Raw genomic sequence first — 17,521 nt, forward strand, 5'->3', positions numbered from 1 at the left:
CGTTTGGATTAATTTGTGTGTTTGTGTTTTACTTTTTCTTATTTTTACACTTTTTCTTCCCTATGGGGGCTGCCATTTTTTTTTCCATTTCTGTATGTGTCGATTAACGACACATACAGACATGGAATACGGCAGCCACAATCCCATAGGGACTGCGAACGGGGCCCGTTCGCAGTCTCTATGGTGTACGCCGTCTGTGTGAACGGCGCATGCGCCGCTCTCACACAGTTCAATTTGAAATGCGCGCCGTCCGGCGCCATTTTCCTGTGGACCGGAAGTCGCGGCCGGACAGTAAGATTACTACTTCCGGTCGCGGCTTCCGGACTTGTGCACATGGAGCAGCGGCAGCAGACGGAGCGGATGGACCGGAGGGAGCGGCGGCGACTGGAGCAGGTAAGGGATTTCTATGTATGTTTGTGTTCAGTGCGTGTTTACTACTGTATGTAAACCTTCTACACTGTGTGTTAGCTCAAAAAATGGCGACACACAGTGTAGGAGGTTAGACCGTTCAAACCCCTCGTTTCTCCCGGCACTAGCCAGGATAAAGGAGGGGGGGGATGCTGAGAGCTCACTAGAGCGAGGGCTTTTTACCCAATTTTGCAGCATAAAGCAATGTGGTTGCTTTACCACATGCAATGCTGCAATTTTGGGAATGGCTCCATCTAGTGACCAGCAATGGGAAATATTATAAATTAGAATCCAATTTATAATATTTCCTGACTCGTGAAAAAAAAAAAATAAATTAGAACAATGTTTAATCACCTATACACTAATTGTTTAACTAAAAAAAAAAAAATCATGTTTTGCTGGCAACACATTCCCTTTAAATGGTTATTCCCATTTTATAGAGAAATGGTATATCCATAGGATTTGCTATCACTTTATAAACAGTAGGGGTTTTGACCTATGGGACCCACACCGAACCAGAGAATGGAAAACTTCCCTACACGCGGCTTACGGCCTACCGGCTGTGCAGGGAATGGGGCTAGGCTACAGCTCCCTGCATAGCAGATAGCCATGGCACCAATGTGCAGAGAAAAGCAGTGAAAGGGCCGCAGCGGCAAAGTAGCGCTGCGACCCATCCTTCTCTGGATCGGTGGGGGTTCTATAGGTAAAATAATGGCATATCATATTGATATACCCTTTAATGGGGATTATTACTATCTTAGGCTCTCCTCAAACTAGTGTCATGGCTTCCACTATTTACAGAGCCATGATGGATTCGTTGTGTAACAGATTCTGACAGATCCAATTAAACTTTACTCAGGTTTCCAATTTATCATACAGAAAAAAAAACTGTGAAACGGACTAGGCTATTCTGTCAAAAACAACGGAGACCTGATGGAGCGCACAATAACGGAAATTTAAAGAGCCTTTTCTTGGTCACAGATGCACCTGTTTATTCACCCATTCATTATTGCTCTTGTTTATTCTTTTTATACTTTTTGTGATTTTTTTTTTTATCAATTGATCAACAGGATCTACTTAGATTAACTTATCATTATCGGTCTCAATGGGATATCTGGAGCGCAAGTTATTAGTTTATAGAAATACTTTGCTGCTTCTGTTCCAGTTGGGTGCCTATCTGTGGTTGCCCTAATAATCTCTTAACTTAATACATCAGTGAGCACAGACTGTTAAATGGTAATATCTCCTTTTATCACAGCTACTCATTCTGGGCTTTTTTAGTTTGTGAAGCTCTACTTTACAGCCCTTTACATATTATATTAGGAAACTGCATTATCAGCAATTATCAAATATTCTGTCGCGATAGATCTGCTTGGCCTCGAAACACAGTTATTTTCGACAAAAGTCAACTCTTTACAATCTACAAGCATCTGAACTCTTTGTATAGTAACGCCTCAGTAAAGATGTTCATACAGCTCTAATGCAGCAGCGCTCCTTGCACAACGCTCAAGTATTTCTTCCATCCATTTGCAAGAACTGATTGCTTAACAACTGTGCTGTATCGGCAGATGCATATAAACTTAGTCATAAACTAAAAAAATTAGCAATGTCTCAGTACAAACCTCAATATTCTGTATACTTGTACTATGCAGTGCGATTATTTTTTATTTTCTTCTCTAGTAATATTATTTTTGCCATTGCCAATATTTTTCCTTTAAAAAATAATGATACGGAAGTAACAAAAAAACTTTCATACCGGGTTACCCATCATAGTATAGGACTTTCCAGAGCCAGTCTGTCCATATGCAAAGACACAGGCATTATAGCCTTCAAATGCAGATTTAAGAACATCCGTGCCAAGATCTCTGAAAACCTAGACAACAAAAATACAAAATAGAATATTGGCAAGCTGGAAAATTGTTTATATCTAGTTAGAACAGCTTCATACTTTCTGAAGTTGGCCTTACACATTAACATTTTCTGCTTATAGACAAAGACAATTTTTTAAGAAAAGTTCTTAGGGCCCTTTTACATGGGCGCCGATCGATGACTATGACAGGTCAACCGGCACTCGTTTTCTCCATTTACATGGACCAAGGATCATGGCTTTGTGTGGATGAACGTTCGTTAATACCATTGTTCGTCCTCGTATAGTTTGCATATTGTCAGCAGCACATCCCCTGCTTTGCTGACAAACGATGATTTTTATGGCAGCATAAATTATTCATCCTGCCAACAGACAGGCGTTTGCTCATTAGTTGGCTGATTGCTGCCATGTTTACATGGGCCAATGATCAGGAACGAGCATTCGTATGAGCACAAAAAAATGCAAACCGAGCAGTTTACGTTTTTTGGGGGATTTTTTACGTGGAAGCCTATGGGTGACGGATGCCACTATATGTCATCCATCACTCATATATGTTAAATGTATACATCAGGAAGCTATATGGACAGTTACATCAGATGCTTCTCCAGAGCCGTGGTCGCTGGCCACAGCGCAGTTCGGGTGACGTATTTCACTGTATGCCTATGTTGCAGCCTTCCATCAGAGGTATACGTTGGGAGTTCTTCCGACATAAACCTCCAAAGGAAGGCAAACACACGGGAGTGAACTAGGCCTTAATGTGATATTACACGGGCCGTGTTAATCGGCGCCGATCAACGAGACACGGTGTTGATCGGCGGTTGTTTGCTCCTTTCACAAAGAGCCAATATGGGGACAAGCGCTCGTTACTCCGATCGCTAGTCCCCATACGATAATAGTGTCGGCATTAAAAACGAATCATTCAGCCAATGAACGACCGTTTGCTCGTTCATCGGCTGATCGTTGCCCTGTTTACAAAGGGCAATTATCAAAAATGAGCGTTCTGTGAACGCTCGTTTGCACGGTAATTGGCCGGTGTAAAAGGGCTTTTAGTTTCTCTCCGAGAAATCCTAACTTGCCTGGTTCGAAGGCTGACATTCTGCATACATTACAAAGACCAATTCAATTCATAAACACATCACAATACTTTAGCAGATAGCTTCATATAGTCTATGTTCACAAAATGTTTTTTGTCCTACAGTAATCGTATGCGGCGGGAAAAACTCTAACTTATACGTTAAATGTAGGCTGTGACGGGATCCCTAATATTGGCATCTATTCCCAAAAACTATTATGGCATCCGTTTCACGTAGAAGTCATGAAAAGCTATTGAAAAGCTCATGGCATATACGTTTAACGGATGCCTGTGACTTATACCCTACAGTGGCATCCATCACCCATAGGCTCCCAAGTACAAAAAACAAAACAAAAGTAGAACACGCGGTATAATCTTTTTAAAGGATTCCTGTGGTATGGAATAGCGTATGCTACTATGCTATTTCATACCTAAAAAAAGGAAGGTATACCGATGTGTGCAAGCTCAACAGAGCCCAAAACAACATTCTTTTGGAGTCGGTCTGGCTAATGGAGCCCTATGAATACATTCAGCAGGTACATCAGGAGCTTTCCTAGAATACAAGCTAAACATAAGGCAAACATGTGATGTGAGTGGGTATTTGCATTTGCAAGCAGGGGCGGACTATAATAAGGGCAATCTGGGCAAGTGCCCAGGGTCCAAGATTGCAAAGGGGGCTCAACAGCACTATAATTGTATCTGTGTTTATAGGATTAGTTTATTTCCCTTCCATTCTGCGCTTTTCAATGATGCAAGTGGCGCTATTGAAGTCATCGCCCCACTTGCGTTGTTCACCTCCATCAGACTTGGTCAGAAGGGACCAGGCCTGCGTTGCTAGAGGACAGGAACGGGACCAGGTGAGTATGTAAAGTTTTGCTTTTTTTCAGTTAAGATTGAGTGGCTCTATCTATAGGGGGATGTATGTACTGAGCTAGGGGTCTGGTGGCGTATTTCTGTACGGAGCTAGGGGTCTGGTGGCGTATTTCTGTACGGAGCTAGGGGTCTGGTGGCGTATTTCTGTACGGAGCTAGGGGTCTGGTGGCGTATTTCTGTACGGAGCTAGGGGTCTGGTGGCGTATTTCTGTACGGAGCTAGGGGTCTGGTGGCGTATTTCTGTACGGAGCTAGGGGTCTGGTGGCGTATTTCTGTACGGAGCTAGGGGTCTGGTGGCGTATTTCTGTACGGAGCTAGGGGTCTGGTGGCGTATTTCTGTACGGAGCTAGGGGTCTGGTGGCGTATTTCTGTACGGAGCTAGGGGTCTGGTGGCGTATTTCTGTACGGAGCTAGGGGTCTGGTGGCGTATTTCTGTACGGAGCTAAGGGTCTGGTGGCGTATTTCTGTACGGAGCTAGGGGTCTGGTGGCGTATTTCTGTACGGAGCTAGGGGTCTGGTGGCGTATTTCTGTACGGAGCTAGGGGTCTGGTGGCGTATTTCTGTACGGAGCTAGGGGTCTGGTGGCGTATTTCTGTACGGAGCTAGGGGTCTGGTGGCGTATTTATGTAAGGAGCTAGGGGTCTGGTGGCGTATTTATGTAAGGAGCGTGGCTCGGGTGGCGTATTTATGTAAGGAGCGTGGCTCTGGTAGCGTATTTATGTAAGGAGCGTGGCTCTGGTGGCGTATTTATGTAAGGAGCGTGGCTCTGGTGGCGTATTTATGTAAGGAGCGTGGCTCTGGTGGCGTATTTATGTAAGGAGCGTGGCTCTGGTGGCGTATTTATGTAAGGAGCGTGGCTCTGGTGGCGTATTTATGTAAGGAGCGTGGCTCTGGTGGCGTATTTATGTAAGGAGCGTGGCTCTGGTGGCGTATTTATGTAAGGAGCGTGGCTCTGGTGGCGTATTTATGTAAGGAGCGTGGCTCTGGTGGCGTATTTATGTAAGGAGCGTGGCTCTGGTGGCGTATTTATGTAAGGAGCGTGGCTCTGGTGGCGTATTTATGTAAGGAGCGTGGCTCTGGTGGCGTATTTATGTAAGGAGCGTGGCTCTGGTGACGTATTTATGTAAGGAGCGTGGCTCTGGTGACGTATTTATGTACTGAGCTTGGTTCTGGTGACTGGTGACGTATTTATGGACTGAGCTTTGCTCTGGTGATGTATTTATGTACCTGAGCTTTGTTCTGGTGCTTTATATATGTACTGAACTTTGTTCTGGTGCTGTATATATGTATTGAGGTTTGTTCTGGTGCTGTATATATTTACCTCATCTTAAGGTAAATGTAGACTTAAACAACAGAGACTGGTTCTTTAAGGTTATATTCATGCATAGCTGATTTTTTTCCCGGAATCCACAAACAATGTAAAGCTCCTGACCTCTTTAGGGTCTCAAAGTATTCCGCTTTTACTCTTCTGTATGGCTCATTCTGCCTTTACAGCAAATGCAAAAGCGTGCCAGTTCTGTGGCCGCCTAAACAGAAATCTGAAAATATACGGTACACTGTCTTCAGAGTTACCCTTAATCCGCCCCTGCTTGCAAGCATAACTATTATCCAGTGCGGAGGTTAAAAAAAAAAAAAAAAGTGTCAAAATATTGTTGCGATTCTCTTTTATTTTCAATTGTGTGAGCAGGACTGCCCAGAAGCTCATCCATCCTCCCGCCTCCCTTTATACTAAATTACAGGCATAATTAGCAATGCTAACCATTAAGACTGTATTCATGAATATCCTTTTTTTTACGCTTTCTTTAATAAAAAACGACAGGAAAAATATATAAAAAATCCACACACTTGAATACAGCCTAAGGCATGTTTCAGATGGCTGTAATATGGCCATAATAATGTGTCTGTATTATGGATATAACACCCGGACCCCCGTCGTTCTACTGAACCAAACTTAGAACCCTATGATAATGTAGGTTTGGCTTAGTATAACCGTGCGTGGGTGGGGGGGGGGGGTCAATACTTTATGGCAAGAATAAGGATGTTAACTTGTGACCATACCATGCGACCATGTAAATATATTAAACTACAGCCATATGAAATCAGCAACTAAAGGACTTTTATCTGCCAGTAATTTAGCCTTTGATTAACTTTACTGTAAAATAGGCGATTCTGGCACCATCTTTACATACACAAACAGGTGAAGTACTAAACATACAAAATTAACTATAAACCGATACAGATTACACTACTCATAGGCACAAATTTACTTTCACTAGACAAGCTGAACACGAATATTATTTCATTTCTGTATTTCTTCTCTGGCATTCACAATAAATTTAAAGCCTCAAGCTTGCCAAAATTCCTGTAAAACCCAAGTTCCCCTTCAAACAATAAGTACATTCTGTGAGCAGCTACTAAATTAAAGGGCTATCACTGAATATAAAGCAGCAGCCTCAGCAGTTCATACAGTAAGATTATTGCAGGTTTAAAGTCCCATTCCACATCAGTACTTCATTAAAATGAAATGCTCAGAAAGAAATAAAGAAAATTGATGGCAGAATGAGAAAATGTCTTACCCGTTCTTGAGACACATAGTTGGGATTTTTACAATCTGCTGAGAAGTAGGAAAAGTCATAGGTGAATTTTTTTGTGCGATCTCGACCAGAGTCCCCGGTGACCCCATCAGGCAACTGTACAAAACATATGGAAAATTAGGAGGATACATCCGAGGATAAAACATATTCTTGCCGTGTTATTTACACACCAAATCTCATATCACCCTCAGCTGAAGAATATTTTAATAGAAATCCTAAACTCCCTAGTGCCAAGGAAATAATTAATAAACTCAAAGAAAAAGAGAAGACATTTTCTACAAGGAGTTATACACATAGAAAATCATTAAATAAATTCCATTTTAGACACGGTGAACAGAGTGGCAGCTATTCTACAACCCGGGAATCATGGCGCTTACAGCAAATATATTGCTTGTATTCATGATCCGCAGAGAAGTTGCCATGCTTAGAATAACAGAAAATAACCAACATGATTTTTATAATGTACATATATCGTTCTTCCAGGACTGAGGACTGTAATATTTTCTCACAAAGACCATCCTTGACCTATATAGGCTAGATATACGTCATAGAATAGGGGGTTTGTATGAGCACCCCACCCCCTTATGGGACCCTTCCCTTTATGCCAGAGTGGGGGGCTGCTATGAAAGCGACAACCCAATTTTGCAGACCAGTTTGTCCATTTCAAGCCTCTGCAGGAGAAATGTTTGGCCAGCTGTAACTTCTCTTGGCTATATCAGCTGATCGCCAGGGGTTTCATGAGCCAAACCGGTGGCGATCAGTTGATTGTGGGGCAACTACAGAAACAGGATTTGATAGTTACAAAACATCAGTTTTTTTTTTACCAAAACACATATAAGTGGTATTTCCAGTATGAAATTGTAAAACTGTAAACAAGGTACAACATAGGAGCTTTCCAAGACATCCAGTGGGAATCAGATATTCACTTATGAGCGCATGATCAGTAAAGCTATCCCATTAATGGGGGTTCTCCGGTTTTATGGAGATCGTAAACTAGGTAGAACCACAGCAATCTCTAAGCAGGACTAAGTATATTAGAAACTTGAATCTTTTCATAATACAACAGTTAAGCTTTATTTTCAAAAAATGGAAAAAAAAAAGAAAGAACATTTCCCCACACCAAAAAAAAAACCCATGTCATATTGATAAACATTATATCTAGTCTTTTCCTATAGAAAGCTGATTAGAATTGCCACTAGCTCAGCTTTCCCAGTGTTGCGAATGGCAAAACCTCTTCTGTGATATATCTCCAGCTCCCAAATCACTACTAAGCTAAGAAGATCTGGTCTTCAGGACTTTAAGAAAGTTGGGTGATACATTTTTCCCCAGACATGGGGGTTGGGGGTTTCTTTTTAGCAGATATGAAATGAAGCAGTGCGTTTTCTAAACCGCTTGAGAGTCTGAATACAGATCCCTTGCTCCAATACATCATATGTATGCTATGTGTGTGTGTGTGTGTGTGTGTGTGTGTGTGTGTGTGTGTGTGTGTGTGTGTGTATATATGTATATATATATATATATATATATATATATATATATATACACATATACTGTACACATCAATAGTCGTTCTCTGGCACAAAGCAAGCAGAATAGCCGAGCCATATTATTATTCTGAAGGCCATTATATGCACTTATTAATTCCACCTTGCCTGAACGTAATCATAATAAAAAGGCATGCAGGCATATTACAGCATATTAACTTCTCTATAGATGAAACCCCTGGGTATCGCTAAAACTGCTACATTCATCAAAAATAAACATTGCATCACACTTGCCTTTATATTGGTAATCGTTGTTTTCTTGCCTTCAATTTCAATAATAAATTTAGCCTCCAGATCCTTCTCCCTAAAGAACACATAAAAGAACGTGTTAAGAGGGATAGCATAGTTTTCTTTGGAAACGTTAGCATAGAAAATCTCAAGGCGCATTCATACAACTATAGCAAACAAAATACATTTAATAATTCTATATTACGTTACATATACACAGAGGTAATAACCAGTAAATTAGGCACACAGAAAAGATGTGATTCTTAAGGTGCAATGATTTCCCCAAGGTAAGTAAAATTACTAGAGATATACCACAAAGAGAAAATAAATAAAAAAGCAAATATCCACAACAACAGCCCAATAAACAATAAGATCCCTTTATTAATAAGGAATGAAAAGGTATATCAAACTTTTAAACTTTTGTTTTAAATTTAATTCAAGGGGCTGTCCCAAGATCAACATTTATCACCTATCCCCAGGATAGGTGATAAATGTCAGATAGATGGGGGCCCTATCGCTTGGACCCCCACCAATCACTTGTCGTCCAGTACCTCTTCACTACATGACCGCAGTAAGGAGAACAGTGAACTAGTACATAATGTTCTTTCCAAGGACTCTACTAAGGGCCAGGGGACATTAATTGCATGTGGAAGAAAGACGTTTCAGACATCAATATAGGAAAGGGTTCTTTGCAGTTAGAGTGGTCTGCCCTTCCCCAAGGAGGTAGTAAAGGAAGATACCATGTCAGCATTTAAAAAAAGGCGAGATGATTATTAACTGAAAAATTTAATTGAAGGTTATAACTAATCAAGCAATAAATGGCGTGTAACTGATTGAGAAAGGTTGAACTCGATGGACCTTTTTTTTAACCTATGTAACTATGTGAATGAAACCGGGTTCTGCATGCGCGCTTTCGCTCCATATGTCGCTTTGATGTTGTGTTTTGGTTTTTTTTAAAGCAAAAAAAAGCAATAGAGCATGATGAGGTACATCTAAACATGACGTGTAAATCAATGAAGATCTGCTAAACAATCATATTCCAACCACAGCACAATAAGATGAACTGAAATTAAACTTTACATTGTTCGTTGATACAGACACACTTGTCAAGTTCATACCAAATCAGTATGGCTTAGGCCCCTTTCAGATCACATATTAATCACTATGTTAACTGTATACACGAGTATAGCTGCCAACATACACGATAAATGTGTCCATAGGGCTGGAATAGCATAGTAGACTACACAATTCCATCCCGCAGGATCCGGCAAAAAAAACGGAACTGCTGAACAAAATGATACAGTACGGAACAGCAGTTCCATGGGGAAGCAGGGACTCCTAGTATAGTGCCGCACCGCCCTGTAGAAAGCACCACCCCACCCTTGTAGATGGCACCATCACCCCCCTGTAGATCGCGCCACTGTAGCTCCCTCTAGGATATGAATCCCTTGCCAGAGCACCGGCAACATTCTGGACGCGGATTCCGCTCCAGGAGGAGCCCCTGTCATCACCGTCCATATCTCTCTAGAAGCGGAATCCACGGCCAGAGAATTGCAAGATCTCTGGCCCTGGGACTCCTGTCTTGGGAAAGTCCTTGACGTCACGGTCTATATATAGGTAGTGATGTCAGGGGCTACTCCTGGAGTGGAATCCCCAACCAGAGTGTTGCCGACGCTCTGGCCAGGGATTCTGCTCCTAGGGGGAGCTACAGTGGCGCCATCTACAGTGGGCACTGTGGCGCCACCTACAGTGGGCCCTGTGGTGCCACCTACAGTGGGCATTATGTGGGCACTGAGGCACTATGTGGAACATATAGTGCAACAATGCTCATGTAGATCGCGCCACAGTGTTCCCTGTAGATCGTGCCACACCCCCCATATAGAACCCCGTCCCCTGTAGATGGCACCACCCTCCCCTGTAGATAACATGCCCCCTTGTAGATATCACGCCTCTCCCCTCTAGAAAGCGCCACTGTAGGAGCGGAATCCCTCTGGCCAGAGATTACTCATAGATGGGAGCCCATGATGTCTCTGTGCCACAGGGGATTCCGCTCTCTATGAGCGGAATCTCCAGCCGGCTCTGGCAGGGGAATCCACTCTCCCGATGTCCCTGTCCATACATGGACATTGATGTCAGGAGAGCGGAATCCCCTGCCAGAGCGTACCGGGAATTCTGACCCAGTAATAATCCCTTGATGTCGCTGTCCATATATGGATAGGGACGCCGGGGGCTTCTCCAGGAGCGGAATCCCCTGCCAGAGCAGGGTCTGCCCGCCGGGGATTCCGCTCCTACAGGAAGCTACAGTGGCGCTATCTACGGGGGCTGGGGGGAGCTATCTACATGGAGGGGGTGCGATCTACAAGACTGAAGTACCCTGCCGCAGATCTTACGATTCTCTGGCCCGTGATTCCATTGTTGAAAGCCCGACATCACTGTCCTTATATGGACAGTGCTTTCAAGGGCTTCCCCGGGCTCAGCGCTCAAAGTAGCGCTGTGTGCGTGGAGTCCTCGGACAGGATCAGATTTTACCGGCCGTTACAAGGATTGTTTCCCCAAAAATGGCCGGTAAAAACTGATCCATTGACTTCTATGGGAGCAGTCTGACCGTGACAACAGACAAAAATAGGACATGGCTGTTTTTTTTTTAACGGCCCGTGAATATTGGCCATCAAAAAATAGGACATGTGAATACACCCGTAGAACGTCATTGTTCAGAAAACGTCCGTTAGAAAAACGGCTGTTAACCGGCGAATGTAGCCTAATTGTGTATGGTTCCAGGAGTCCCGTTCACATGTACCGTGGACGGGCTGAGAAATCTGGCTGACACACGGGCCGTTTTTCACAGTCCAATCACGGTTTTGTGAATCCAGCCTTAATGTCATTTATTTAAATGACCATGGTGGGGCCGGTACTGCACAGGGTCCTTCTCAGGCCACAGACACTAGAATGTAATCTCGCCTCAGAGTGCCCGCTCAGCGCTATCTGCTTGGACCTGCTGAAATTTACACTGCTCTCGTCTGCAATGTCGGAGACCGGCTGAGGTGGTGACGGGCAGAGGGGGATGTTAGTGCACGCAGCACATCATTGATTAAAGATTCTGTTAACCTGTTCCCTGGCAGGGAACACAGAAGTTATAATCAATTAGATATAAATTTTTCCAATTGGATTTCTGATAAAAAATTACTTGCAGAGGTTAAAAGTTGTGAAGTTACGTACAATTATCATACCAATATATGTTAAAAAGTTATTTATATAAAGAAAATAATTTATTAAATTATCTTTTAGTATTTTTTTCAGTTTATTTAACAGTAATAAGGAAATCGAGATTCAAAAATCGAAAATCGCCCATAGGGTTGAAATAAATCTGGATTTTATTTTTTGGCAAAACAACCCAGCCCTAATGGACAGTGACATCAGCAACTCCCCCAGGGCGGGTCTCTATATTGTGCCAAGAGAGGGGGAGAGGGCTGCATAAAGACGTTTCCCACTGCATGCCTATACAGTGGGATACATTGCAACTTTCCATCAAAAGTCGGGAGTCTTCCGGACGTGGAACTCTGATGGAAGGCTCCAAACGTGATGTGAAGACTTACATAAATAAGTCTGTCGGCCATACTGCTGCAATCTCATTAAAAAAAAGATGAGCGATTATTACAGCTGAAGTCTAATGGCTTTGATAGTTATCATACAAATTATAAAAAAGACAAACACTTCAGATAAATGGACTAGATACATTTAGCGTTCAAAGTGTAGTTTTCATCTACTGTAGAACAAAGCCTAAACAATTCTGTATGGTTCAAAACTATTACAGCAAGTATGACGTACGCGGCACACTGTGCGTAAACTGATGAAACCCGGAGAGACTGTAGGCTCTGTGTCCAAGGCTGCAGTATTGACTAAGGGAGGTGCATTTTATATCACGAGACACTATAAATAATGCAAGAACAATACATGGCTGCTATCATTTACATGCATTATAAATCCACGTTGGAGCTATAATTGGGATTGCTTTTGCATAGTATAGCAAATATTCATAGATCATTATCATGCAAATAGTCATGTTTAATTAACATGTTGAAGATATGGGAATGACAGCATATAATTTACACTTCTAATTTTGAGGGGATTATACTATATGGAGGGCATCTGTGTGGGCCTTATACTGCATGGGAGAATCTGTGTAGGCATTATACTGTATGGGGGCATCTGTGTGGATATTATACTGTATGGGGGCATTCTACTGTATGGGGCAGCTATGGAAGCATTATGCTGCATGGGGGAATCTGTTTGGGCATTATACTGCATGGGGGCATCAGTGTGGGGACCACACTATATGGGGGCATCTGTGTGGGCATTATACTGCATGGGAGAATCTGTGTGGGCATACTGTATGGGGGCATCTGTATTGGCTTTATACTGTATGGGTGCATCTATGGGGGCATTATACTATATGGTGGCAGCTATGGATGCATTATACTGTGTGGGACAGCTATTTGTCATTATACTGTGTGGGAGGCATTATGGGAGCATGATACAATGTGGGTTAAATCGTCTGTGTATGGACGGGGATTGGGTGGGATTAGAGGCACGGTTTAAAAGAAAAAAAATAGCCGCGGCGCACTACATGCGACGCATCGGTTGTCCTTCTTTGTGATGCTTGAACATTGGGAGTATGAACTGAACTTGTATATACCCCTTTAGGAGCAATCACGTCCACCATACGTTTCCTATAGCTTCAAATAAGATTTGCACAACGTCAAAGTGGAATTTTGGACCTTTCCTCCCTGCAAACATGTGTCAGTTCATCAATATTTCTGGTATTGCATGCACAGCCCTCTTCAGGTCACACCACAGCATCTTGAAGGGGTTAAGGTCAGGACTCTAAGTTCACACTGAGTTTTTTCAGGCGGAAAAATCTGCCTCAAAATTCCTTCAGGTATTTTGTGGCAGATTTTGACCTGCCTACACGCGGTTTGCCGCGTTTTTCACTGCTTATTTTGACCGCAGTTATTGAGCACCGCGGGCAAAAAACGCTGCGAAAACCGCTTCCTCTGCCTCCAATTGATATGAATTGGAGGTCAGCGACGCAAAAGCCTGAAGATAGGGCATGTAGCTCGCGGAGAAAAAAAATTCCTACGCCTCCGCCTCCCACTGAAATGGGAGGTGATTTCAAGTGGTTTTTGGCGCGGTTTCCCACGCAAGATCCGCGTCAAAAACAGCGCCAAAATACTCAGTGTGAACTACCCTTTAGGGCTCATTCAGATGTGCGCGATTCCGTGTCCGTGTGCTGTCCGTTGAAATAAAAGACAGCACACTGACCCATAAAAGTCAATAGGGCTATTCAGACATGCATGATTGTTCACGCAGCAAGTGTCCGTTGCGTGAAACTCACTGCATGTCCTATATTGGTCAGTTTTTGCAGACCTTGTCGCCCATTGAAATCTATGGGTGCGTGACAGCACACGAACGTTTCACGCATCAGTTGCTAAAGAAATGCAGAGAAATAAAAAAAATATATAAAAGGGAAATGCTTGCAGAAGAGAATCACGGAAGTGAAAAACGGATGCCACACGCAAAGCACACTGATGCGGAACGGAAAGCAAATTGATCGCACACGGACATGAAATGTAGGAAATACGGTCCGTGAATAAAGACTTACTTGGCCATTCCAAAAAACAAAACGTCTTCTTTTTCAACCATTCTGTAGTTAATTTACTTGTGTGCTTTGGATGATTGTCTTATTGCATCACTAAACAGCTATTCAGCTTGAGGTCATGGACTCCTGCCCTTACATTCTACTGTAAAATGTTTTCATACACCTTTACATTATAAGGTGTTATCTAGGAGTTTCCAAATTTTGTGGAGGGAAGGGTATAAAATAATGAAAAGGTACTCACCCTTTGAAACGACCACCCCCCCCCCCCTCCACTGCTGACACCCCATCTGTCCGTCGCTCCTGTCGGGTAAGTTCCTGCAGCCTTCCATACCGCTGAGGATAGCGATTGGCTGCAGTTGCACGTGACTGATGAATAGCACATGATCGCTGCACGAGTTTCTGGAACCGGAGCGGCGGCAAACGGGGTGTCAGAGCTGGAACATGGGGCGTTTTAAGGGGTGAGTATCTGTTAGTTTATAATTTTATATTCTTTCCTGCCCTCCTGCAAAATGTAAAAACTCCCAGATAACTGCTTGTTCTCTCAATGATGGAAAGGCGTCCAGGCCCAAACAATGATGCTCCCCCCACCATGCTTCACAATTGGGATAAGGTTTAGGTATTGGTGTGCAGTGTTCTTTTTTTTTCCTCTAAACATAGCATTGTGAATTTTTTTGTGCTAAAAAGTTCTACTTTTATCTCATCTATGCATAGAACATTTTTCCTCAAGCTTTGTGGAATGGGAAATTATGGTGGTCTCGGGCAACTTTGAGACAGCCGAAATATTACTTTTGGACAGCAGCGGTTACATTTATAGACAATTTCTCTAACCATGGAAAGATGTACACCCAAGATCTTCTGAAAGTGGTTTGCCTTAATAAACTAGTGGCAGATCCTCCTTAATGCCATATATCCTAAATAATCTAATAGGCGTGATGATGCTGATAACTAGTGTAATTTTTTTCCAAAAACACTTATTATTTGCAAAGCTATGTGCATTTTTCTAAATATGCTAATTTGGCTATACTTACCAAACGGGAGGTGACTTTTTCACTGTGGGCGGTGTAATGTTTTCTGTATGACGCTGACCAATCAGTGATCAATCAGTGTCCTACTCTTCTCATTGTTCCAGCCCAGCTTCTTTCGCTGCACAATCACACTGTGATGTGGATCATGCTGGGCTGGAACAATGAGAAGTGTAGGACACTCATTGGTCACTGATTGGTCACTGATTGGTCAGCCTCATACACTCCTCTGTACAATGCCCAGTTGGTAAAAAGTAAAAAAACGCCCAGTTGTCCATTGAGAGTCATTAGCATAAATCTAAACTAGCTCATAACTTGCTCAAAAATGATCGTTTTTCAAAATAAAAACCACTGTTATCTACATTACAGCGCCGATCAGATTATGTAGGAGATAGTCAAGTTATAATCTGGTGACAGAGCCTCTTTAAATAGGCAAATCGTGAAACCCACACTTCCAATCTGATTTCTTTAATTGAAATAGCTTTTGCAAATTAGCTTTTGGAGAAGTCATTAACACAGAGGTTCACTTACTTTTTCTCCCTGCAGTGTGGATGCTTACTCAATGTGTTAAATAAAAACAGTACAGCTGTTTGTGTGTTACTAGTTTAGTAACACTGTATTCGCCTAGATTTGTGACTTAGATAAGTATCAGACCACATTTTATTAGTAATCAATATAGAAATCCAGGTAATGTCAAAGGGTTCACGTCCTTTTTCGAGAGATCGACAGACACACAAATCTACATAAAAAAAAAAAATGTCTAGTATCTTGTAATTCCTTCAGCTGTACTGATCCTGTATTACAGGCTGTATTGTAGCCTAGAGCTGCATGCACAATTCTGCTGGTTACTATTGGAAACAGTCGATAAGTTTATTAACAGATAAACACCAACAGCTTAGCAGAGCTCCTATAATGCTGTGGAACAGTTATTTATTTCCTACATCAGATTAGTGCCTGCATTTTCTAGAAGGAAATTAATAAAAAATATATATATATATTTTAAACAAGCAGGGAATACAGGGAGATTGCAGCTCTGCGGCGTGCAGAACTGTGAATGCAGCTTTGGACAATAATACGGTTTGTAACGCAGAATAAGTACTTAACTTTTTCTGTAAATTAATTCTTTATGTAAATTATAAACTATTACTCGAAGCTGAAGATAACTTTACATTCACCTTCCTAGTTGTGCTATAAAAAGGTAGTAAAAGGGAAGCTGTCAGAATGGTAATATAGAACACCGGGATTACCAGATAATCGGTATACTGAACGCTAGTTCTGTTTATGCACTATTCTTATATATTTGACAAACATTTCCCCATTTACTATAAAAAAAAAATATATATAAGACAATTGTATTCTGAACAGACAAAGAATGAGCAGAGTTCATTGATAGGGTTTTACAGTGCAGACATGGTTAATCATTATCTCAAGCTTACGTAACAATACAGTTCATGTAATTCTATCAGGATATTTATTGTTGAGCATTTTACCAGCCTCTCAATTGAGCGACTGTGACTGTATAATGTTATTACCAGCTATCGGGGCATACTAATGTATTCTGGCCGTTACCTATGTCTTCAGAAAACAAGCACTTCTGGGAAATGAATGCTTTAATGACAATTCGCACATGCATATAAACAGTTTTATTATGTCCTGAAATATTTGTGCAAGGTTTTGAACAGATGCGAAAAGGTGTGCAGAAATTTGAGCTGTGCAGATTTACAGAGCGTTGGCTATAGACTCCTGTAACATTACGTTGTATAGTTTTAAACTATAATTTATACTGCAAAGCTCCATGCACACATCAAAGCCAAGTGCACGGAGCCTGTAAGGTGTCTAATGTGCTCTGCACGGTTCAATAGCACGCATGGTGCCACCGTACAGCACCGTAATACACAGATATTCTCCCCAAGACAGAAAAAAATATTTGTTTTCTGTATGTTTCCAGATGAAAATTAGAGGCCTAAAAATATATAATATGGCCCAATATTAGCATGATCGATAAACGTCACTCATAGCAAAATCTACATTTTCTCCAGGCTTTGCTGCCTAGTGTACGGCGCTCTTGGGAGCTGTTGCTAGGAAGCTACGATGCCTCCTTTTCGGCAGGGAGGAGTCTCCTTCCGGTCAGGGCTCTGAGGATCGCCGCAGCCAATCCTACATAAAGATTTTTCAAACAAATAATTTTTAGTCGTGATTTGGAAACTTGTGTGTGTGAAGGGGCCTTTAGCATTTATTTCCCACACTCCACATTGAT

At 42.1% G+C, this 17,521-nt stretch overlaps 1 protein-coding gene across 4 annotated transcripts in view; it reads right to left on the bottom strand.

Annotated features, from left to right (window-relative positions):
* Positions 1–17,521, bottom strand: part of KIF16B (kinesin family member 16B) — a 242,300-nt gene that overhangs the window by 212,414 nt on the left and 12,365 nt on the right. For all 4 annotated transcript variants that reach the window (XM_075863098.1, XM_075863097.1, XM_075863096.1 and 1 more), the window contains exons 3-5: positions 8,593–8,662; positions 6,797–6,910; positions 2,165–2,281 (exon numbers count right to left, since the gene is read on the bottom strand). In XM_075863098.1, the coding sequence (XP_075719213.1) occupies positions 2,165–2,281; positions 6,797–6,910; positions 8,593–8,662 (301 nt within the window). The remainder of the gene's footprint in view (positions 1–2,164; positions 2,282–6,796; positions 6,911–8,592; positions 8,663–17,521) is intronic.

The sequence above is a fragment of the Rhinoderma darwinii genome, chromosome 4 (assembly GCF_050947455.1).
Source record: "Rhinoderma darwinii isolate aRhiDar2 chromosome 4, aRhiDar2.hap1, whole genome shotgun sequence".
Taxonomy (NCBI): domain Eukaryota; kingdom Metazoa; phylum Chordata; class Amphibia; order Anura; family Rhinodermatidae; genus Rhinoderma; species Rhinoderma darwinii.